At 36.8% G+C, this 24281-nt stretch overlaps 3 protein-coding genes across 9 annotated transcripts in view; 1 reads left to right on the top strand and 2 right to left on the bottom strand.

Moving 5' to 3' along the window:
- Positions 1–13757, bottom strand: part of LOC127452156 (gastrula zinc finger protein XlCGF57.1-like) — a 43089-nt gene extending 29332 nt beyond the window's left edge. Inside the window, exon 1 of the mRNA XM_051717436.1 lies at positions 13603–13757. Coding sequence (XP_051573396.1) covers positions 13603–13684 — 82 coding nt within the window. The 5' untranslated portion in view covers positions 13685–13757. The remainder of the gene's footprint in view (positions 1–13602) is intronic.
- The window catches only part of LOC127452154 (gastrula zinc finger protein XlCGF8.2DB-like), a 467064-nt gene that overhangs the window by 400363 nt on the left and 42420 nt on the right, over positions 1–24281 (bottom strand). The gene's annotated exons all lie outside the window — the stretch shown is intronic.
- LOC127452163 (gastrula zinc finger protein XlCGF8.2DB-like) overlaps positions 18634–24281 on the top strand; it is a 39713-nt gene continuing 34065 nt past the window's right edge. For 2 of the 5 annotated variants that reach the window (XM_051717444.1, XM_051717448.1), the window contains exon 1: positions 19638–19879. In XM_051717444.1, coding sequence (XP_051573404.1) covers positions 19798–19879 — 82 coding nt within the window. In that variant the 5' untranslated portion in view covers positions 19638–19797. Of the gene's footprint in view, positions 19880–20799; positions 21873–24281 lie in introns of those variants that run through there. The other 3 variants (XM_051717446.1, XM_051717445.1, XM_051717447.1) reach the window with 3 other exon arrangements.

Here is a 24281-nt window from a genome sequence, read left to right on the forward strand (position 1 = left end):
TCTTCTGAAGCGAATCGATAGGTTTATGTAAGAAACAAGTCAATAATTAAAAAGTTTTTAACTTTAAATCTGCACTTCCATCCAGGGGTCTGATACAGTTTGATATGGCCGAACACTCACGTGACGTTCGTTGTATATAAGCGCCGCTTCCAAATTCTCACGTGAACTCGCCAACATGCTTACATCACGCTTCACGTCAGCTGCTGGCAGGAAGTGCTTTTTAAAAGTTAATAATGTTTTAATTGTTCATTTATTTTTTACACAAATGTATCGATTTACTTCGGAAGACATTCATTGATCGATTGGAGTCACATGGATAACTTTATTGCTGCCTAAATATGACTTTTGGACCATCAAAGTGCCTTCATTATAAGGACCTGACAGAGCTCTATCTTCTTCTAAAAATCTTAATTTGTGTTCTGCTGAAGAAAGACAGTCATACACATCTGGGATGGCATCAGGGTAAGTGAATAATAATGAGAGAATTTCCATTTTTGGCTGAACTATTCCTTTAATTCCTTTTGTAGACTAATTAAACAAAAATAAAAACACATGACATGGTCTTGCATGCTGGTGTGTTCACATTGAATAATGACTGAAAAACGTAAACATGGTAGTAGGTGGAGCTCCAGGTCACACCTACCAATAACGTGGACCAATGGCAGCAAAAAGGTGTTTAGCAGCCAGTTAGAAGTTTTCCTAAAAAGGCCCAGATATACTTCATACAAAATCGAAGAACGAACAGGTATGACGTCATTTAGAACAAAATCTGTCCAAAAAAGAAGGTGTTTTTGTGTTAGTTTCTGTGGTTCTTACCAGCTCGTCTGGGCGAACTTTAGGGAAAAATTATTACCGGCTGCTATCCGGTAGGTGTGACCTGAAGCTCCACCTACTACTTTGTTAAAGTTTTTCAATCAGTATTTAAGATGAACACACCTGTGTGCAGAGTTTTTAGCAAGCTGGTGCAAATTTGGCAACATCTGTATGAACGTCCGCATAGAATTTTCCAAGACCATGTCATGGGATTTTGTTGTTGTTGTTTAATTTGTCTAGAAAAGGAATCAAATCTACTCAAATCCTATCAAGTGCCCATTCAGTCATGTGTCATCTGCAGCGAAAGCCATTCACACATCTGTCTAAAGTAAGATAATGCCTCTCTATCACCATTCTTTTGTCTGTATTCTGAATATGAACACTCTTTTTTTAGACATAGCGTGTTAACGCATTAGTGTCATGAATTCACAATGTAAACAAGACAAATTAAAACATTTTCTACTGCATATATATTACTTTAAATCATCATCGAGTGGTTAAAACAGCTTCTTTTACTGACCTCATGTGAATTCTACTTATAGAATAAGGCATAGGGCTCTACTTCCGTGAGTGTGCAAAGCGGTGCGCAACGTCTTGGCCAATTTTCATAAGAGTGCTAATTCTAAGTGCAATTTTCGTGCCAGTGCAAAGCACAAATGGGCGCGAGTGGCAATGTTTGCGATACTGTGGGTGTAGGCATGCAAATTGTGGTTGCATTGTATGTAAATGTTCCTAAGAATGTGGTCGTTGCACTAAGATGTTTCAATTAGGACTGCACCGATCCGATACCTGGATCGGTATCGGCTCCGATACTGAAGCTTTTAGATGGATCAGGTATTGGTCCAACGAGCCCGATCTAAATCCGATACTGTGTTTTAGTCATGTTCATTACTGTCAAGCTCCAAAAATGACATAAAAGAACCATTAAAACACAATTAAAGTAGTTCATATGACTCGTGCATTTTATTCAAAGCCACTTGAAGACGTGCGATAGCTCTGTGAATCACAAAAGGCTGTGTTTAGTAAGTAAATATATAGTCAAAAATAAAACACTGGTTTCTTTTCTACTGATGACTTATACTGGAATTACTGTTCATTTGCTGCTACATTATCCAGTATACTAGTTAACAATGAAGTTTTTCTTAATAAGCTATACATTTATATTGAAATAATGTGTAGTTAGAGGTTTGTGTTTCTTTACATATTAAAGAGTACTCCCAATTAGTTCCACACAACAATGTAAAGATATTCTAAACTGATTATGCAAAAAACAACACTGGTATCGGCTTGGGATCAGTATCAGCCAATTCTGAGATTTCCGATATCGGAATCGGAAGAGAAAAATTGGTATCGGTGCATCCCTGGTTCAATACCATGTCTTAACTCAGTGCGAAGTCCAAATTCAGTTCCTGCATTTGCAGTTTGGAGATTTCACCAGCAGGTGGTAATAAAGTTCATGTCCAAACTCTTAAAATATAGTGGAATATTTAATTATGTCCCTGACAATCACGGTTTTAGCCAATTTGAGAAAAAAATTATATTTATTAGTTTGTGTTAAACTATCTAAATGTCATGGCTTATTTTTCAATTAGGGGCCAAGTACCGAAGGTGCGTAGCCCCTATCGTATCCGATAGTTTTATTAGGGGCCAAGCACCGAAGGTTTTCTTCTTATTATTATTCTGGCAGAGAGTCTATGGCAGCCCATAGAACCGTAAGTAGCAAAATGATGATTGGGGTCTCTAGGACATACTCTATAGCGCATACACCATGTCATAACTGTCCCATTTCTTTTGGGAGTATCTTTTGAACCTTTGTCCTAGAGACATAATTCTCTATTTTTTAATGATTCCTCTCCTGAAGATTCATTTGGACCTCTTGCAAAATCATGAGGTTGGTGTCTTTGGACTCCTTGGGTCATAAGAATTTCAATGATACCAATTTTTCCCATATCAGCCATACTGTCTTTGCGCCATATTTAATTGTATTAAAAAGTTATATATCTTTTAAAAGCATTGCCAGATTTCAAAGAAAATTTGAATGCGTCATCTACATCATGTCCTGAGGATACCCGAGCAGTTTTGAGACAGCGCCACCTATAGTTCAAAAGATAATCCACACTTGTTTGCTGACTCTAACCTTGCCATGTCTCTTTATCATCAGCCTGACATGTCAAGTGAGTGGCACTCTGTGAAACTGTATGGTCAAAGTTCTGAGGTTGTGGGTTCAAATCGCCACCTCCACAAATCATTCAGTTAAAATGTCATTTTTTTGCAATCTTTGCATTGTGCTTACTAAATGGTTGCTGGGCTTTTCTCCAATCAAATTATGATTTTAATTTTGTTGTAAAGTTACATGAATACAAAGTTGATTATGGTGACTACGATGATTAGCTGTGATTGCTCTATGCTTGGTATATGTCCCTTTGGTCACTGTCAGTGTGGCTCTGTGGTGCACTGGACTGTGCAGTGACCTGTTGAACGGAAAGTTGTAGGTTAAAATCCATCCTAAGGTGAATTGTAACGTTGTGTGTGTTTGCGCTTTATGTCATATGTGATCTTTGGGTTGTGGTTAATGTTGTGAAATGCTTGCAGTTTCAGTGCTTGGCCCTGTAATTGCTGCTTGCAGATCTATTTATTATCATTGTGTTTATATTTACAATTGTATTTATGATATAATTTATATTTATTTATTTATTTTTGAGTGATTTTGATGTCACTGCAAAAGGTGCCAGTGGAAGAAGTTGAGTTGATGATTTTTTTGACCACTTCGTTATTTTTATTATATTTTTGTTTCGTTTGAAGTGTAATTTGAATTTAGAAATACTGTACATTTGTTTTTATTTGTTTGTGTTTCAATAAATACATTTATTCTTTTTTTAAAATCAAATTCGACCGTTAGAAGTGAAGTGCATTCCGATACAATCACTGTTAATGCTAGCCATGATTTGTGTGCGAGTAGATGAAAATTATTAATAATACCTACATTCTCTATAATTTAAAGGAGCATATATCCAAATTCTGAGAGAATCACATTTTCCATACATATAAAAGGAGTGTGTCGCTGTCATAGAAATATGCCTGACATTCATCAAGGACGCAGTTAATGCACAGAAGGATGTAATTTTCAATTATTCTAAATCATTGCACACAGTCCATTTATTCTACCAACTTCTTATTAATATAATAGAACGCAGATATTGAATAACCAGAGAAGAACCACCTTTTGCGCTTGCGCTCTTAAAACAGGGCCCATAAAGTCATTGTTAACACATTTTAATGTCACATTAGTTTAGGTATTACATAGCGTCCTCATATTTAAATGCTCCTCTAAACACCTCCCACAGTGACCGGTGTCTGAATGTTCCCAAACAGTACAACGTTGCTTGGCTGCTTGGAACTTCTTTTTACCCCTGAACGAAGAATGAGGATGAACTTCTCCGGAAGTATATCGGGGCCTAAAGTTCCACCAGGTGAAATATTCCAATACACTGCAAAAAAACAAAAAACAAAAGAAAAATTATTTTTGGACAGATTTTGTTCTAAATGATGTCATACCCATTGGTTCAGACTGGAGAACAAATATTATAGAATGGAGCCCAACAAAAAGTCAACAAAAGGAAAATAATTCAACATTTCTGGGAAAAGCACATACACTATAAACCATACCCGTTTACACTCACCAATTTAAAATATCAATGGTCACTTATGTCTGCGTATATGTGCTCATTGAGGGAATCCTGGAGTTTTACGTAGGAGGGAAATCTCACTATTGCAGCGCAGTTCCACTGCATATCACAATGGAAAGTTAAGGAAACAAACAACAACAACTCTGGAATATCTAGAAATAAAGCGAAGCAACAGAGAATAAAATAGCGAAGTCTTCCTCGGATCCCGCGTTTGTTATTTACACAAGCATAGCGGGGAAATTACGTTGTTGTGGAGAATGTTGCTTTCTGACCGTGCAGCATGTATATGGGATTAAAAAGTATGCCACTTATACAGTGCATGTATACAGGAACGTTGCTTTCTTGTAATAAGCCGCTTTCTGGTGTACATGTAAACATATGTAATGCTAGAACAATGGTAAACTTTAATAGGCAAGTACAATTTAGAATGAAGAGATTTAAACTTCCATGAATTATGGACAAATTATTGACAAATTTTCCTCCTGTTCTAAATGTCCATTACATATATATTTTAAAGGTAACTTAAATCATTAGGCTTGTGTCCTGCTAAACTTATATCAGTCTCATTCAAATAAAATGTCCAAACAAATGCATGCAGTTACAGTCCCCAGTTACATTTATCACTTTTTGTGAGGTGGGGGATTTTGGCTAATGAAAATGTTAAGTGGCTAATGACCTTGGAAACTACTGGCCACAGTGGCCAGTGAGCCAAAAAGTTCATTTCAAACCCTGGGTGAAACAGATTTTCATTTCATTAATTTCGGTCTTGATGTGAATAGACTTTTCGTCAGCAGTTTGTCTTGCAAATTCATCAAAGATTTGGTCTGAACAGGCCGCTTCTCTCCAGTGTGAATTCTCATGTGCACATGAAAGCTTCCTCTGCTTATGAAACTCTTTCCACACTGAAGGCAAGTGTAAGATTTCTCTCCAGTATGATATCTTATGTGATCCTTAAGGTTTCCACTCTTTGTGAAACGTTTTCCACACAGATGGCACGTAAAAGGCTTCTCTCCAGTGTGAATTCTCATGTGCTCTTTAAGGGATCCTTTTGATGTGAAACTTTTACCACACTGATGACATGTGAAAGGCTTCTCTCCAGTTTGGAATAGCATGTGTCTTCTAAGGCCTAATTTGTCTATGTAACTTTTTCCACACTGAGGACATGTGAAAGGTTTCTCTCTAGTGTGAAATATTATATGTCTTTTAAGGCCGAATGTGTGTGTGAAACTATTACCACACTGAATGCATGTGAAAGGCTTCTCTCCAGTGTGCAATAACATGTGTCTTCTTAGGCCTAATTTGTCAATGTATCCTTTCCCACACTGAGGGCAAGTAAAAGGCCTCTCTCCAGTGTGAATTTTCATGTGCTTGTTAAGACTTGCGTTACGTGTGAAACTCTTGCCACATTGAGGGCATGTAAAAGGCTTCTCTCCAGTGTGAGTTTTAATGTGATGGTTAAGACTTGCTTTCTGTGAGTAACTATTTCCACAATGAGGGCATGTGAAAGCACTCTCTCCAGTGTGAGTTCTTATGTGAATATTAAGGTCTCCTTTATGTGCGAAACTCTTTCTACACTGAGAGGAGAGGAAGGAATTTTTGGCTTGAGTTTTGTGTTGTGAGGAATTCTTCTCAGTCTGTGAGCAACTAAAAGACTTTTCTTCAGTTATGAAATGAAGATTCTGATACTGATGTTCCTCCTCCATTTTATTCAGTTCTTGACTTTTCTCTTTCACGTCTATCGGTTCTTGATTTTCTAGATTAGTCATCAAGTCTAAAAAGAAAACATCAATGAAAAGCAATTAATGTGACCCTCAATGAAATATAAGAAAAGTACAGGTGTGAAGTATCTATTTATATATCATATTTGGCAAATTTTAAATTGTCAGCGATTGCAAATGCGATATGTTTAATATATAAAATCTAATTTTGCTGCTGCTTAGATATCAAGGATAAAGTACAAAAAGGCATAACTTGCTTGACTACTGTAGTCCTACAGTTTGTGTGATTGATTCTAGCCAATCTAGTCCAATTTAAATAGCACAGTCCAACAAGTCTAAAATAGTATGTAGAAATATGTTAATATTAAAATGTAAAATGTTTATAAGAAGTCTGGCAACGGCAGGCGGAAAGACATAAAAAAGATAGAAAGATATAAAAGAAAGAAAACAACTAAAGAAATGTGTTGGTGGTTGGTCCGTGTAATGCTTTGACGTTCTGTTTTCAGATCATACCAACCCAAATAAAAAAATGGTTTTGAACTTTCATTATTCATAGATTTTTTTTTTTTTTTTTACTTCATGAAGCATAATTGCCATTTTCTTTCCTTTTCCTTAATTTGACTTTTTCTAAATTTTATCTTTAGAAATTATTTTTGAATAAATTGATCTGAATCAATTTCTATTTTTCCATGTTTGTGTCTAGCAATTTGCACTGTGGTCTGTACCATTAGCACAGGGTTGTTAGGTTGGGAAAATGGTGGGCACAGGCTGTTTACCATATTGACATTGAGAACGGAGTGGTCTAAATGGCTAGCCCAGGGATCGACAACCCAAGACATGTGAATGGGTAATTATTGGCACAAGCGCAGTATTTATTGCCCACTCTAACCTTTTCTTTTTGTTTTTCTGTTTCAAAAGTGTATTTTTTTTTTTTGCAATTTTTCCCTGCACCCCTGAGTCTTCTCTTTACTGTTGTACATGAAACTGGTGTTGAGCGGGTAGAATTCAATGAAGCTGTCAGCTGAGGACATGTGAGGTGTCTATTTCTCAAACTAGAGACTCTGATGTACTTATCCTCTTGTTCAGTTGTACATCTGGCCTTCCACATCTCTTTCTGTCCTTGTTAGAGCCAGTTGTCCTTTGTCTTTGAAGACTGTAGTGTACACCTTTGAATGAAATCTACAATGATTGACTGATGAGTTTCTAGAGAAAGCTGTTTCTTTTTTGCCATTTTTGACCTAATATTGACCTTGACATGCCAGTCTACTGCACACTGTGGCAACTCAAAAACAAACACAAAGACAATGTTAAGCTTCATTTAACAAACCAAATATCTTTCAACTGTGTTTGATATAATGGCAAGTGATTTTCTAGTACCAAATTAGCAATTTAGCATGATTACTCAAGGATAAGGTGTTGGAGTGATGGCTGCTGGAAATGGGGTCTGTCTAGATTTGATCAAAAATTACTTTTTTCAAATAGTGACAGTGCTGTTTATTTTACATCAGTAATGCTCTGACAATACTTTGTGATCAGCTGAATGACACTTTGGTGAATTAAAGTACCAATTTCCTTCCAGCACAATCTGTACATTATTCCAAACTCAGTGTGTGTATATATATATATATATATATATATATATATAAAGTTGTAATTTTTAATCCTTTAACTGCTAGCTAATTCATTAAAAGCTTCTCATTTGAAAAATATATGTAATTTAAAAGCTTGGAATTTGGACTTACTGCTATTTAAGGTTTGGCGGGTGTAACATGAACCAGAATTTGCCAAAAATTTGTACAGAGGAATGCTGATTTGAATGACAAATAAATAACAATACATTTGCATAAATTGTATGGTGCTCATTTATATGAGTGTTCATAAGTAGCACTCCAAGCATACATTCAGTTGATCCAACATCTAATGTGGTACATATTATAAAGTCATTCTAAATTGTAATGTTGTACTGCGCTGTTTTAAAGTGTGATGTTTTTTGGCCTTACATTGACAACATCGCAACATTGACCTTATAATACCGAGCAAAGGTGCACAGAGAAGCCCAAGTGGCAGCAGCGCAGACTCTGGTGAACGCAGCCCACAAAGATGATATTGCCCTAGTGGAATGACAGGACAGGCCTTTAGGCAACGGTTTCTTGGCCTCCTTGTAGGACAGAGTAATTACGTCCATGATACATGTGTGACAACCTTTGACAAATACCTGGTCTGACCATCGAAGTTGGAAGATGGCCTCCACATAATGTTTTGAAGCACGTACTAGACACAAAAGGTGAGCCCTCATGTCATCAGAGCCTGAAAAAGGGTGAAAAGCAGCCAGGTCAATGGATTAATTTATGAACTGTGGAAGAAGGACTTTAAGAAGAAAAGATTGATGGCGATGTCTGGTGGGATTCAACCGCAAACTGTTGTTCCACCTCTGGAGTGGTCTGAGGTGGTGTAAGCCCAGATCAATCACTGCTGTGGCAGCCGTCAGCATCCCTTTCAGTTGTAGGTGCAAGCCGTACTCTAGAGACTCCCATGCAGAAACAAATAGGAGCTGTAGGATGTTGGTTGCCCGCACATATGACAGGGTGGCAGACAATTCAAGAGATTCAGAAACACTCCTATGAATGTAGTGTATTGTGCTGGTGTTAAGCAGCTCTTTGTGTCGTTCACTGAGAGGCCCAGCTTCTGCACATGCTCCAAGAATCGTGCACGGCCTGCCACCTCGTGGGGGCACAAAGCAGCCAGTTGTCCAGATAAGGCAAAATTCGCATTCCCCTGGCCCACAGGGGAGACAACACTGCAGTCACGCACTTTGTAAAGACATGAGGAGTAAGGGACAGCCCGAAAGGTAGAACCTTGATCTGGTAGGCTTTATTTCAAAAACTGAAACGCAAAACTTCCTGTGATGAACAGCAATAGGATCATGAAGGTATGCATCCTTCAGGCTGACACTCACAAACCAATTTTCCCTCATCACAGACCGAAGAAAGTAAGCTGTGCGCAGCATTCAGAAGGGAAGGCGTGGTCCCCCTGGTGACTGTCAATGAGGTGATCGAAAACCTCGAACATCTTCAACACGACGGGGACCTCTGTGGTGCCTGTGGCTGTGCAGTAGGTGTTGGCGGAAGCGTTGCTCTGGCACTGCATTGCCATGTCGAACTTGAGTTCACGACGCCCTAAAAGCAGCATTGTGCTGCACTTGTGTCAGCTGGTGAGTGGCCTTTGATAATTTCACCCTCTTTTCCATAAGTTCCAGGATTTTAGGCCCAAAGAGATGCCTGGGAATGATCGGAAAATGAGTCGTTTTACAATCCACAGGCAGTCTCGCCTATGCAAGCCACATTTGGCACCGGGCTGCCAGGAGCATAGCAGTAAGAGTGCCCAGCTTGCAGGTCACGTGGCCCATCTCCAGAAGAGCCTTTTGCAAGAACTTGGGAACAGAGGGGTCAACGTTTGCTGGCTCCAATGTACTGGTGGTAGCGAGTAGTAATTTACAGATTATATTTCCTTTGCAGGTTATGTAGGCGACAGTTTTTGTCGTTTTTTTCAGCAGTGAATCTGTGCATCCGCATTGTGCACAAGAGCATCACGCATTACCCCCGTAGAGCCTCATCAGGTGACACCACCAGGGCCGCGACAGGCTGCTCTGTTTCTGGGGCCCGGCTCATCCCGATGGCATCCGCTTCAGCCATAGATGCTAAAATACATACAGACTTCGATTGTCATTTAAGCGTACTGGATCCTGTGAGCGCGCATGAAAATTCAGTTACAAAATCTTGACATGGTGGCATGGCAACAGAGTTTGCAGCTGAGGGCTGTCTGAAGAAGACATTGGACTGGGCGGGTTGTACAGGTGACTTATCAAGCCCCATACGAGCAACCGCCATTTGTAGCACAGCAAGAGAATTGTCTGAATAGGAGGAGGCTTGTCCTGATGAGTGCAATGAAACCCCAATATCACTCCCCACTGCTGAGCACATCCAAATCTGAATGGTGTGAAAAGTGAAGGGAGTCAAGAGGCTCTTCTAGGGTTCTAAGATTTGAAATTATCTAATCTTCATGTTTCACTGTTACAGGTGGGGCAGGTGCCACAGGCTGATTGATTGAAGGAGAAATTTCAGTTCTGCCATCTCTGAAGAAAGAACAGCAACTGTTTTAGAGAGTTAATTCTCCTCCATACGATCACTTTGTGGAATGGCCTTCTTTTTAGATGGCTGGGTGCCAGCTGGCACAGACGCGCAAGGTTTCAGAATCCATGGGGGGCTAACTCTGGCTGCACGAGTTTCACTGTCTTATTAGGGTCCATTTCGGCAAGATGGAGCCATCTCTCCGACACAGCTTTTGCAGGCAAAAGACTGCAGTGCAAAAATAGGTCTGTGAGAGCCTCTCTTAAGCCTCTCTTAACAGAACGGCAGACATCATGGCCATTGTCATGGAGAAGAACATTAGGAAACAGCTTACAGGTTGGCAGAAAGCCCATGGAAATAGAGTTGTGAGTCATAATCACTTCAGTTGATAAACTCCCTTGGATAGAGCCGTAAGGCTAGAAGTAGTGTAGATCGCTAATTAGCTCAGAAAAAATTCCATGATGATATAAAATGACAAGAAAGAGTATTCGTATTTTATAATCAAACAATATGATGAAAAATGCATCAACTACTTCATAACTGGCCGCCGGATTGCATCGGGAGGCATAGTGTATCACATATGTTTGAAAAACGCAATGATACACTGGTATAGCGAGATAATTAAATTTTATAATTCAACTTATCGGTGCGGTAAACACTAGCCACCGGATAGCACCGAGAAGCACAGTGTGTTACCGACGATTTAATAAAATACGTCGAAGTGAAACACAAAACTCACTAATAAATGAAAAAATAATGAGGTCTACAAGTAATCCAAATACAACAAAAAGTGGAAGGAGCACTCTGTCACAGCTTGCAAGGACAATACTTTGCTGTTCTTATAAGCTGCACTTGATAGAGTGGGTGTCATATGAAGAAAAATGACCTATCGGGTGAGAAAGCGAAAAAGCGAGACTGGGCGCTGAGCTACTGCGATGTATAACCTCCCAGGGCTCAGCCTACATCACAACGTTACTTTGTTGGTATATTCTCTCCACCTATCTGGCTAGCGCAGCGATAATTCACTTGTACTTACACTGCTTCTGAACCTTGTTGAATAAAACCTTGTTCAAATGTTCCAGTCATAGTTTTTGAGGATCGCCCCACCTGAACTGTGGGTGCTGTAAGAGCTTAAAGAGGTAAACTTAAGTGATTGGCGGGTTAATAACCTTTTTTTCAAATGCATCCTATACATATGACATTAATCAGCAATATCGACAGCACAACTAAAATATTACAACTCACATCTGCAAGGACAATGAAGTGAATAAACAGCTGAACTTTAACTAAGTTGCGCACTAATCACACCAGTTTCACATTGTAAGCGTGAGCAGCGTGTGAGCAAAGCGTTTCGCCACCCATGTTAACAGGTTAGAGCATTCACATCGGAAGTGTCAGCAGCACGTCAGCAAAGCGACAGAATGCTGTGTGAGCTGGGGTTTCGGCTCCGAGTCTATTTCGCAGCGCTGCTCAAGCTCAGTGAAAGCGACAGTGCACTGTTGATGGACAACATGAATGTAATAAGCACATATTTTTAGTATATGCTTAGACCATATTGGGGGGGGGGAAATGACTTGTCAGATGTAAAATGACACAAAAACAAAATTAAATAATTTTAATTGTATAGCTTAGGCAGATGTATGGTCTTATCATTTAAAACTTAAACAAAATAAAACTGCCTATTATATACTATTATATGGAGAGCAGGTCTAAAGGGTTAACAGCAATAACCATTTACAGAGTGCTAACAGCTGAGATAAACAAATACATGCCACAGCCCGTATGTTCAGCAATTTCAGATGTAACTTTATTCTTGGATGACACAAGACTTATTGTATAGAACCAAAGTGCACCATGACCCTCAACTTGCATTTTATAAGGATTAATTAACAAACCAAAAGCAAGCTGCTTAGGTTGAAGTTGCAGACGGTGAGTTAAAAATATTTCTTTGGAAATGCGTCCACTTTATTCTTAGTGATAGTGATATCGTTATTCAATGGTTGTATAAATGTATTTCTGACTATAAAGCGAGTGATTTTTGATTGTGCTGTGAGGGTCAGTATATAAATATAATAAAACTTATATTTAACAAAAAAAGATATATCTTTCATATGTTTAATTCTGCTTAACCGACACAATACGGTAATCTATTACTGTATACAATGAATAAATCAGAAAATTAATTAAAATGAAACTTAAAAATATACTAAATGAAACTATTTCCTTGAGCAGTGTGAAAGAAATCCAGATTATTGAAGGATCTCAAAAGTGAAAGACTCAATGACATTATATTTTGATCAATGAAGGAGCGGAGGATGGAGTTGCTCTTCACATGGTGAGTCGATGTTTGCAGGAATGTGGCCCTTCATTTATTTATAAATTGGTCAGCCTGTAGATGGCACTGCGTGATTGATTTGATATATTCTGCTACATTACAAGTGTTGGGTTGGTGATTGGAAATATTACAATGCATCGTTTATTATCAAGACTATTTTAAGATATCGGAAAGAGCTCATCTGTGTATAAGGGAATAATTATCAGGAGAAAAAAAAGATAAAATAAAACCTGCAATCTTCTATTTTTTTGGTCAATCAATATTTAGATAGCAGCCTTCACTGGAAAATTCCACAATTTTGATTGTTTAATAATCACACTATGTCACATTTCAAATCACACACACACACACACACACACACACACACACACACACACACACACACACATATATATATATATATATATATATATATATATATATATATATATATATATATTTCGTAATTCAAAGTTATGATCACTTGGATGCCTTTTCAAATTTTTGTAAAAGAAGATGGGAAGATTTGATCCATCTGTCATTGTTCTGTTATCAAATTTTTCAACTAAATTGTGAAAATACATAATTACATAGAAACTTTGAATGACATAATTTAATCTTTTCTTTAACAATTGTGTAAAACACAAGATGAGGGGTTCTAGCCCCAGGTTTGGGGATCATCTTACCCTAGTAGAGTGGTAACATGGCCCCTTTTCAAAATGTAAATGTTGTGCTGTGACAACTAAACTAGCAAATGTTTCTATGTATTTCTGCATGATCCTGCATCCTGTAAAGATATTAATATGTTACATTTTAAACACTGTTCTTAAGAGGACATTTCCAATCTTCCCCTATATTTACATGGTTTTATTCAGTTCCTCTGGTTTTATAACTACAGTCATGAAATCTGTTAAACTGTATAAGAATGAAGATTGAACACGAACCTGTTTGTTCCTCAGTGTGTTCTGTTTTAATTCTGCATGCTTCTGGATAACCCATATCTTCACTCTCCTCTTTAATAAACATCTTTACAACAGTGTCACACAGATTTCACTTGTTTCCTGGAGTTTTGCTGATTTACAGACAACTCGCAATTCTCCCGCTTTCTAATGGAAATTAAACACTGGAACAGCATTTGAGGTAGGAAAATAAAAACTTCTTGTTGTTGTTGTTGTTGTTGTTTTTATTTGTATTGGCGGTTCACATTCTTAGACCGCCATCTACTGTGTGTAATGGATCAGAGACTTTCCTGCTATATATATTTCCCCAGGCTTATCAGGACTAAAAGCTTCCAATGGCGTGTGTTCAGCTCCTCCATTTTTAGCTCCGAGCCCCTAATATCCCAGAGAGAGAGAGAGAGAGAGAGAGAGAGAGATAATAATAATAATAATAATAATAAATAAATATTCTAATACAATGTATTCTTTCAATCAAATTTGAACTTTTAAGAAACTGTAATAGTATAGTACTTCCTATTGTTGGATTCAAAATGTTCTTTAATGTTATTTGTTGCTCTTCTTTCTTCTGTAATTCTTCTATTAATTTGTTTCTTTCTTTGCACTGTATTATTACATGTTCGACTGACTCCTTAACCCCACACCAGCTGCATAACCCTGTTGGATGTTTTCCTATGAAATGCATTGTTGCATTTAACCCTGTATGCCCCAATCTGAGTCTTGATATTATCCATACTTCTTTCCTACTTCCCCCTGATGTCCTTCCTCAACCGAGCAATGGTTGTACTGAATATAAATGTCTTCCCTTTTCATCATCATCCCAATAGTATTGCCACTTTTGCATTAGTTGCTTTTTAATTACTGCTTTAACTTCTGATCTACTATATGATATTTGCATGTCAATGTCTTCTTTCATCATTGCTTTTTTTTTTTGCCAATTTGTCTGCTTCTTCATTTCCTTTCACTCCTACATGAGCAGGTACCCATTAAAATTGTACTTTCCTGTTTGATTGTTGCACATTATATAAAATCTGGAGAATCTCCACCACTATGTCTTTTCTACTACCAGAATATTGAGCGTCCAAACTTAATAATGCCGAACTAGAGTCTGAACAAATGAGAGTATTACTTGATCCTATGTCATTTATCTTTAGTATTGCAATCATAACTGCTAGTAATCCCCTGTATATACTGAAACATGATCTGATATCCTTTTTCCTTCTGCTATTTTCAACTTTGGGATGGTATAAACAATTCCCACCTGTCCTTTTCCTGGATCTTTAGATGCATCTGTGTAAACTTGAGTAAGACAGTCATATTTTGTCCAAATATACTCCTTTGTTATTCCTGCCTCTATTACAATCTGGTCATTTCCTTGCCTTGTCTCTAATAGGAATAAAGCTACTTTAGGTTTTGGCATAATCCATAATGGAGTTGGAGGTAAAGTTACTATTGATGCAACTTTATACTCCTTCAATTTCATTTCTTGTACTAAATCTTCAATAATCCAACCAAAGCTAGTTTCATTTCCTTTTCCATGTCCCCAACATGCTTCTAACACCTTTTTGGTCGGGTGCTGATCTTTCTGACTTTTTAAATTAATCCAGCATGACATTATTAATTACAGTCTTCTTAAGTACATTGGCATCTCACCCAGCTCCACCTGCAAAGCCGAAATTGGAGAAGATGGATATGCTCCACAACATATTCTTAATGCTTGAGATTGTATTGTTTCTAATTTACCTAACTGAGTTTTAGATACTGATCTGTATGTTATACAACCATAGTCAAATACTGTTCTTATCATTGTTGAATAAATGGTTTTTAAAGCCATTCTATCAGCCCCCCCATTCACCTCCTGAAACACATCTCATTACAGTTAACATCTTCTTGCATTTCTCTACCATTTTATCTATGTGTATTTTCCATGTTGCTTTACTGTCACACCATATTCCTAGAAATCTTACTTCTGAAACTCTAATTCCTTATTATATAACTTTATTTTTTAAATCTTTATTTATCTTTTTATTTGTAAAGAAGATGGATTTAGTTTTTTCTACCGAGAATTTAAAGCCCCACTTATGGGACCATTTTTCAACATTATTTTAGGCTGATTGCATTTTTTAACTGTATATTCTTCATTTCTTCCTCTGAACCAAAGGGCTCCATCATCTGCAAACAGCAATTTACCCAAATTAATGTCAGCTGTAGCAAAAACATCATTAATCATAATAATAAATAGTAGTGAACGTATGACACTTCTTTGGGGTGTCCCGTTTTCTATCAAGCCCCTATTGGATATAACTTCTCCAATCTTCAACACGGACAACTATTGACTCCGCTCCCTTCTCTGTTCATTTGCAGTCAACTTGCTGCAATGATTTTCCCTCCTTCAAGATTCTTTTTTAGTTCCTCCACTGTAACTCCCAAGGAAATAAAACGTCATTCAGTCGTTCTACTTCAGCGCGTGGCATCTTCTTCTTCTTTTTCTTCTTCCTCTCGTCTAATGGTGACTCGTACACTGATATAGTGCATTAGCGCCACCGAGTGAATGCACTGACCTGTCACGTATTCCCCGTTTTTGGTGCTTAGACTTTTATTTTGAAATTCTTGTTTTATAGTTCCTCGTTCCTGTTTCCTGTTAGTTTTGTAGTCCTTTGTATTTTCCTTTCATGATTGGTTTTCCCCTGACTGTTTTCCCCAGGTGTTCCTCGTTCCCTTGTGTATTTAAGCCCTTGTTTCCCCTGGTTTATTTGTCAGTCTTCACATGTCATATTTTGTGCTTGGTTCCCTGTGTTTTGTTTCCTTTTATTCTGAGTTACCTTGTTCATTATTTTATAATAAGCTGCATTTCATTCCTCGTCACATGACCAGACACCTTTTTTCTTTATAACCTGAGAAGAATATAATGCAACATTGGAGACAAATGAACATTACAATACACCATCAGTTACAGTAAATTAGAACATATATTAGATGCAATATGGCATCTGAATGCAACAAAGGGCCTTATGGATATCATAATATTTAGAAAAACAAACAGTTTTAAAATCACTTCTTGTATAATCATAATAGGGAGATGTAAAGCATTTGAAAAATGATTTTGGTCAAGCTCAGGTAAATACATTTAAGCATTCATAAAACAAAATAAATGAAATGGAGGACCAAAAATGTCCACCCTGTTAGGGACAAATGAACAACAGTTTGAAAGAATTATGATTTAAATGTATGGTTATTTTATACATTATCTTAGAAAACCCATGTCCCTTTGTCCTCTTAAAAGCTTATCAGTTTATAAATTATATATATACAGGGTTGGGGAGTAATGGAATACATGTAACGGGATTACGTATTTAAAATTCAAAATATAAGTAACTGTATTCCACTACAGTTACAATTTAAATCATTGGTAATTAGAATACAGTTACATTCAAAAAGTATTTTGATTACTGAAGAGATTACTTTGCATTTTATTGTCATTTGTTTCATTTAATATTTAGTCCTTTCAGATGGAAAACATTTATCCAAAGTGCATTTGAACAGCAGTGAAACACTTTCTTATGATGTGTTACGTTCATACGAGCAGACAGAGAAGTACGTTTGAAGTAAGTTTGGAGCAGAAGAAATAGAAATAAACCTTGTGTAAATTGTCAGCTTTACGCTAAGCTAAAATGCTATTTCTAGCCATTTTACCTGCACGTGTTACCAGGCACGATCATATTTATTTATCAAGAAAATTCACGTTGGATCATAATTTCTTTTTTTCTAGTAAGACCTTTGATATTAGGGCAAAAATTGTATTCTTGGTAATAATTTTTGTATTGTTTTCCTGTAAAAATATCTGAAAATCCTTAAAACAAGATCAATTTGATTTAACTTGTTTTAGAAACAACACTTCATAAGATATTTAGGTTTTTCAGAGAATGTATTTTTAACGTGTATTTTGTCTTACTGTACTGGCAGAGTTTTTATAGTCAAAACAAGTGAAAAAATCTACCAGTGCTGAAGAAGTAATCCAAAGTATTTCGAATATGTTACTGACCTTGAGTAATCTAACTGAATACATTACAAATTACATTTAACAGCATGTATTCTGTAATGTGTAGTGGAATACATTTCAAAAGTAACCCTCCCAACCCTGTATATATATATATATATAAAATAGATATTATGTGCTATGTTTTGTACTTGTTTCTCTCCAACGCATCATTTTGTTTTCAGATACAAATACATGTAAGACATTTTTGTTTACTTTTTAAAGTAACACATTATTGACGCTCCAATACATTTTCATTAACACGGAATTATTAGTATTTTTGCTGACCTTATGAAATTATTGTAAAAAAAAAAAACAAAACAAAAAAAACATCATGCTTAACAGTGTGGACAAAATAATAACAGGGTGGACAAAGTGGTAAAAGAGTGGACAAAACCTGAAACCAAAAATGATTTGGTGACTACTTATGACTATTCATTTATATTTAGATAACAACATGGATTTACATAAACAATCTCAGTGAAGTGTGGACAAGAAGCTAACATAGAAGGTTTATCAATTAAAGAATTGAATGGATTTTTAAATATTAATTTTAAAAATATAAACTACTAGTGACTTTTTTCATATTTCTCTCAACAGAGTGGACGTACTACATTTCACCACATCAGATTGGAAAGATAAAATAAGAACAGACAATTAGAAAAAAAAGACAATTAAAAAATAGAAGGATCTCACTCACCTTCCCAAGCTGTTTTCCCTCAAAGGAAGTGATGTAAACTTTATGATACAGTATAATGTCATTTCATTTCACCAGCTTTCATTTAAAGAGACAGTAGTCGAAAATAACAGAGTGGACAATAACTTCAGGGACACGTCAAAACCCTTTATTATAATTGTTAAAATACATTTCATAATTGAAAAAAATCTATACATTAGAGAGAAATGTTACTGACATACAAAAAGGGAAAAAATCACTCATAGTAAGTCTTTTCCCCCTTTATATCACAATTTGAAATGCCCAGATCCCAATGTGCTTTCAAGTCCTCGTGGTCATGTAGTGATTCGCCTCAGTCCGGGTGGCGGAGGACGAATCCCAGTTGCCTCCGTGTCTGAGACATCAACCTGCGCATCTTATCACATGGCTTGTTGAGCGCCCCACTGAGAACAAACCACATTATAGTGATCACGAGGAAGTTACCCCATGTGACTCTACCTTCCCTAGCAACCAGGCCAATTTGGTTGCTTAGGAGACCTGGCTGGAGTCACTCAGCACACCTGGGATTCTGGGCTATCTGGGATAGCGAACTCCAGGGGTGTTAGCCAGCGTCTTTACCACTGAGCTACCCAGGCCCCTACACTCATAGTAAGTCTTGTATTTTTCATGAAAATGGAATACACAAGCTTGGAGACGTAGGAACATTTTTGATATTTGTTGGTTTAAAATGCTGTAAAATGTTTCAAATTTTTAAAAAAACATATGAACTTTAATATTTAAAGTTTAAATGGTGTTATTTACATCAAAGAAATGCTTTAAAATTGATATTGTTCAACATTTTAAGGCAATAACATCTCTGATTATCTCTGATTCTACATGGGATAAATACAATGCTTGGTAGATTACATCTGAATTGTAATCTGGTAATGATTACACACTGCATGCTTAAAATTGTAGTAAATAATTTAATATCTTGGATTAAATTTGTTGGGTAATCTAATTTTTGGATTACTTCAGACATAATTCTTGTTTATTTTATGTCACATGCATTTGAGTAGGATAAACTGGTACCATTTTGACATAAGGTTGCTTAAATGCATTAAAGAAAACATTCTTAATGGATAACTATATGATAATTTATATGATTTGTCTGTCTGTCTCTCTCTCTGTGTGTGTGTGTGTGTGTGTGTGTGTGTGTGTGTGTTGTGTGTCTGTGAGTTTTACTCGCCATTTGTCTGTTTAAATGTGTGGTCCATGGTATCAGTAGGTGGCGATAATGAGCTATATTAGTTTGCGATTCCCCGCGCTGAATAAGAATGAACGTCCTTTACAGTGATTTCACAAGTTTACTTCCGACCTCGAACGTTGTTCCAGTGTTTATTTTCAAGTAGAAAGCGGGAGAATTGCGAGTTGTCTGTAAATCAGCAAAACTCCAGGAAACAAGTGAAATCTGTGTGACACTGTTGTAAAGATGTTTATTAAAGAGGAGAGTGAAGATATGGGTTATCCAGAAGCATGCAGAATTAAAACAGAACACACTGAGGAACAAACAGGTTCGTGTTCAATCTTCATTCTTTACTTTCAGACAGTTGAACAGATTTCATGACTGTAGTTATAAAACCAGAGGAGCTGAGAAATAACGTTTTTTAAACAAAAAAGACACATAGCGGAGTTATCATAACTTTGCTGTAGGGTTCTACACTAACATGTTTGTTTAGGGCACAGAGTTCAGTTTTTTTATGTGTAACTGTTATAGTATGGAAAAAAGCATGCATAAACACAAACGGATATTAAGTAGTAACAAAATTCATAAACAAAAGATGCCTGATACAAAGGACAAATTATCTGGTAAAACTTTCTCAAGTTATTTTTTTTTTTTTTAAGTTTACCTTACAGGCAGCACCAAACAACATCAGTACTGACAGATCACCTCTATGAGCATCTTATAAACTAATTATATATTGATAACACTTTATACTTCCATTTGCCATAAACAAACAATACCTGGTAATTGTTACCAGATTCATCAACATTCAAATATATTAAATCAAACTTTTATGACATTCATAACTATATGTTAAGCGTTGTGTAATGCAATAATGCTTAATGTTAATTTTATTAATGAAAGTTATAAAATGTTAATATAATTTATGTGACACGCACATAAAGATGCATTTCTGCATGTGTATTTGCTGTTTCTTAATTGTTTTTTCTTTGAAAACATGCGCTAGACCAATGGTTTCTGACCTTTTTACCTTGAAGCCCCCTCCCAATAACATATCAGAAGTCTTTACATATAGAGCGCAACAGTGTCTGTCCAGTTTATCAGACGCCTGGGTTCCGGAAGTATTTTTACCATTTATTTCTTCCATAGACTTTTCATAAAATCCTCCTTTTTATTAATTTCTTTAATATTTATTGATATATATATATATATATATATATATATATATATATATTTTTTTTTTTTTAGACTTGATGGAAATGAAAGAGGAATGTCAAGAACTGAATGAAGTGGAGGAAGAACATCAGTATCAAAATCCTCATTTCATAACTGGAGAAAAATCTTGTAGTTGCTCACAGACTGAGAAGAATTCATCACAAAACAGATATCAAGCCAAAAATCCCTTCTCCTGCTCTCAGTGTGGAAAGAGTTTTATGCATAAAGGAGACCTTTTGATACACTTAAGTCTTCACAATGGAGAGAGCCCTTTCACATGCTCTCAGTGTGGAAAAGGTTTTACCCAGAAAGAAAGTCTTAAGAGACACACAAGAATTCACACCGGAGAGAAGCCTTTCACATGCTCTCAGTGTGGAAAAGGTTTTACCCAGAAAGAAAGTCTTAAGAGACACACAAGAATTCACACCGGAGAGAAGCCTTTCACATGCCCTCAGTGTGGAAAGAGTTTCATACGGAAAGAAGTTCTTAACCTGCACCTTAAAATTCACACTGGAGAGAGACCTTTTACATGCCATCAGTGTGGAAAAAGTTTCACAAACAAATGTGGCCTTAAAAGACACGAAAGATTTCACACTGGAGAAAAGCCTTTCACATGCCCTCAGTGTGGAAAGCATTTTAGACAGAAAGGAAATCTTAACATGCACACTAAAATTCACACTGGAGAGAAGCCTTTCACATGCCTTCAGTGTGGAAAAAGTTACAAGGACAAAATTGGCATGAAAAGACACATGATATTTCACACTGGAGAGAAGCCTTTCATATGCCTTCAGTGTGGTAATAGTTTCACATCTAAAGGATCCCTTACTGAGCACATGAGAATTCACACTGGAGAGAGGCCTTTCACATGCCCTCAGTGTGGAAAGAGTTTCATTACTAAAGGGTGCTTTAATGTGCATATGAGAATTCACACTGGAGAGAAGCCTTACGCATGCCATCAATGTGGAAAGAGTTTCAGTCGGTTAGACAACCTAAAAAAACATGAGAGAATGCATACTGGAAAGAAGCCATAACTGCCCTTCATGTGGGACAAGTCAAAGAAAAGGATATCTCCCAGAGATGTTGTAATGAGCAAGGTGAAAGTTATGGTATGTCATTTACAGTTCAGGTACTCTAGTTCAGACTCTGACTCAAGTCTTGTCTCGAGTCCAGCTTTTAGTGGACTTGGACTTTTCGGAGTTCAAGGCATTTGTGACTCATTAAATAGAAGAAAAAAAAAAGTTAACGCATTAGCGCATGAGATTAATTAAAAATGTTTAACATTCATTTTTCTTAATCGCGATAAACGCTTTTACCAATTTTCACATTAGATTCTGACATTTTTTCAGCCCTGTCTGAGTTCTAAACACTGGTTGGAATAGGGTGGAACTTTTGCGATGTGTCTGGCAGGGACATTATACTGCACAAACAAACAAACAACAGTAATTCCGTGTCAGTGATCAAGTGGAGAAAGGATCTCTTACAAAAAGTACTTCATGTCCTTAATGTGGAATTTTACCACAGAAGCATGTCAAGTCTTACAAGCCAAACACACAATATATGGAGTTCTTCTGTGGATCGACTCTTCACATATCATGAAATAAATTTTTTATTTAGTATTACGTCTTTTTAAGAGTTATGTGTTTAAAAGTAATCCATCAGACTCCAGTGGTTTAATCAATGTCTTCTGAAGCAATCCAGTTGATTTTGGGTGAGTACAGACCAAAATATAGCTCCTTTTTCACTGTACATCTTGCCATTGCAGTCTCTAGGCACAATTATGATTTCAAGCTCAATTACACTTACAATTGAGCATGAAATCATGATCACCAAGTAGACTGCTTTCAAGATGCACAGTGAAAAAGGAGTTATATTTTGGTCTGTTCTCACCCAAAACCAACTGGATCGCTTCAGAAAACATTAATTAAATTACTGGAGTCTGATGGATGATGTTTATGCTGACTTTATCGGCCTTTTGGAGCGTTAATGGCCTGATCACCATTCACTTGCATTGTATGGACCTACAGAGCTGAAAAATGAGTCTAAAAATCTTCGTTTGTGTTCTGCAGAAGAAAAAGTCACACACATCTTACATGGCATGAGGGTGAGTAAATGATGAGAGTTTTTTTTTTTCACTTTTGGGTGAACTAACTCTTTAATATCCTGGAAAATAATTATTTGTCCTGGAAAGTATTTTGTATAATACATTTTTCTGATTGTGTCGCTGACAAGGTTTTTGTTACATTGTAAGATTATATAACATTAAACAATCGGGACTCGGGATAGAAATGATGTAAAAACTTTCTCCAATATACAGCTCTAACTTCTCCAATATACAGTTCTCAGGGTGCATAACGCACCTGCTACATTCCAGCGACTTGTGCAAAGAGTTTTGTCTGGTGTGCAGAATTGTGAAGCCTATTTAGATGATGTAGTAGTGTATTCGAATAGTTGGGAAGAACATGTGCAGACCCTGAAATTGTTATTCACTCAGTTGTCTAATGCTTCCCTTACACTAAATCTTGCAAAGTGTGAGTTTGCGAAGGCTATGGTGACATACCTTGGAAAAAAGGTTGGCCAAGGATGTGTGAGACCTGTCAAAGTAAAAGTATCTGCGATCATCAAATTTCCTTCTCCAACTAACAAATGAGAGTTAAGAAGTTTTCTCGGAATGTGTGGATATTACTGAGGATTTTGCCAGAACTTTTCTATTGTTGTAGCCCCTCTTACTGATTTGCTCAGTAACAACAAAAAGCTTGTGTTGTCTAGTGAATGTAAGAATGTGTTCTTGTCTGCCAAAGACCTTCTCTTTTTTCAAAGAGAAGAATTACGACTTTCCCACTCGGAAAGACTTCGCTGGGTCATTCATGTGCTCGGAACTTGTAATTACAATATTTCCGACTCTGCTTGAAGGCCACGAGCTGAGGCCCTTTAGTAGACAAATGCTTAACTACATATATTCACTGTCTGACGATGCTTAAACACATAAAAACGGCATTCAGTTGAAAGACGACGAAAACGAAAGACAGTGCTACCCTTCGTCGTTGCCGAGGTGGATACAGACACACTAAATCTTGGAAGACGTGCTTCCAAAAAATCAGAAGAAAAATGGCCGTAACCACAATATACATTGAGGGGGATAATTTATGACCAATAATTGATATCCTTGTTGCTGTTCTGCTGCAGTCCATTATGCACTGCTGTCTAATTGTTATTAAGTTGTTGCAGGAATAACACAATGGTTTAAAAAAGTGTAATGTTTTAACGTGCTCAGTAGTCTAACACCACTTGTCAATGTAATTTGAAATAGTCAGTCTAATCGATGAAGGCAGGACTCAAGTTTAAGAAGCGGGAACCTCTTGAATTATTTATATTCCAGCACCACATGAAGCAGATATATAAAAAAAGGGTTATAATTACACAAAATTTTCCTCCATTGTTCTTTCCCTGATGAGCCTATTCATTGTATGTTCTCCTGTGCCCGCATAACAAACCCCCCCCCCCCTCATTTTTCTTGG

The sequence above is a fragment of the Myxocyprinus asiaticus genome, chromosome 14, assembly GCF_019703515.2.
Source record: "Myxocyprinus asiaticus isolate MX2 ecotype Aquarium Trade chromosome 14, UBuf_Myxa_2, whole genome shotgun sequence".
NCBI lineage: Eukaryota > Metazoa > Chordata > Actinopteri > Cypriniformes > Catostomidae > Myxocyprinus > Myxocyprinus asiaticus.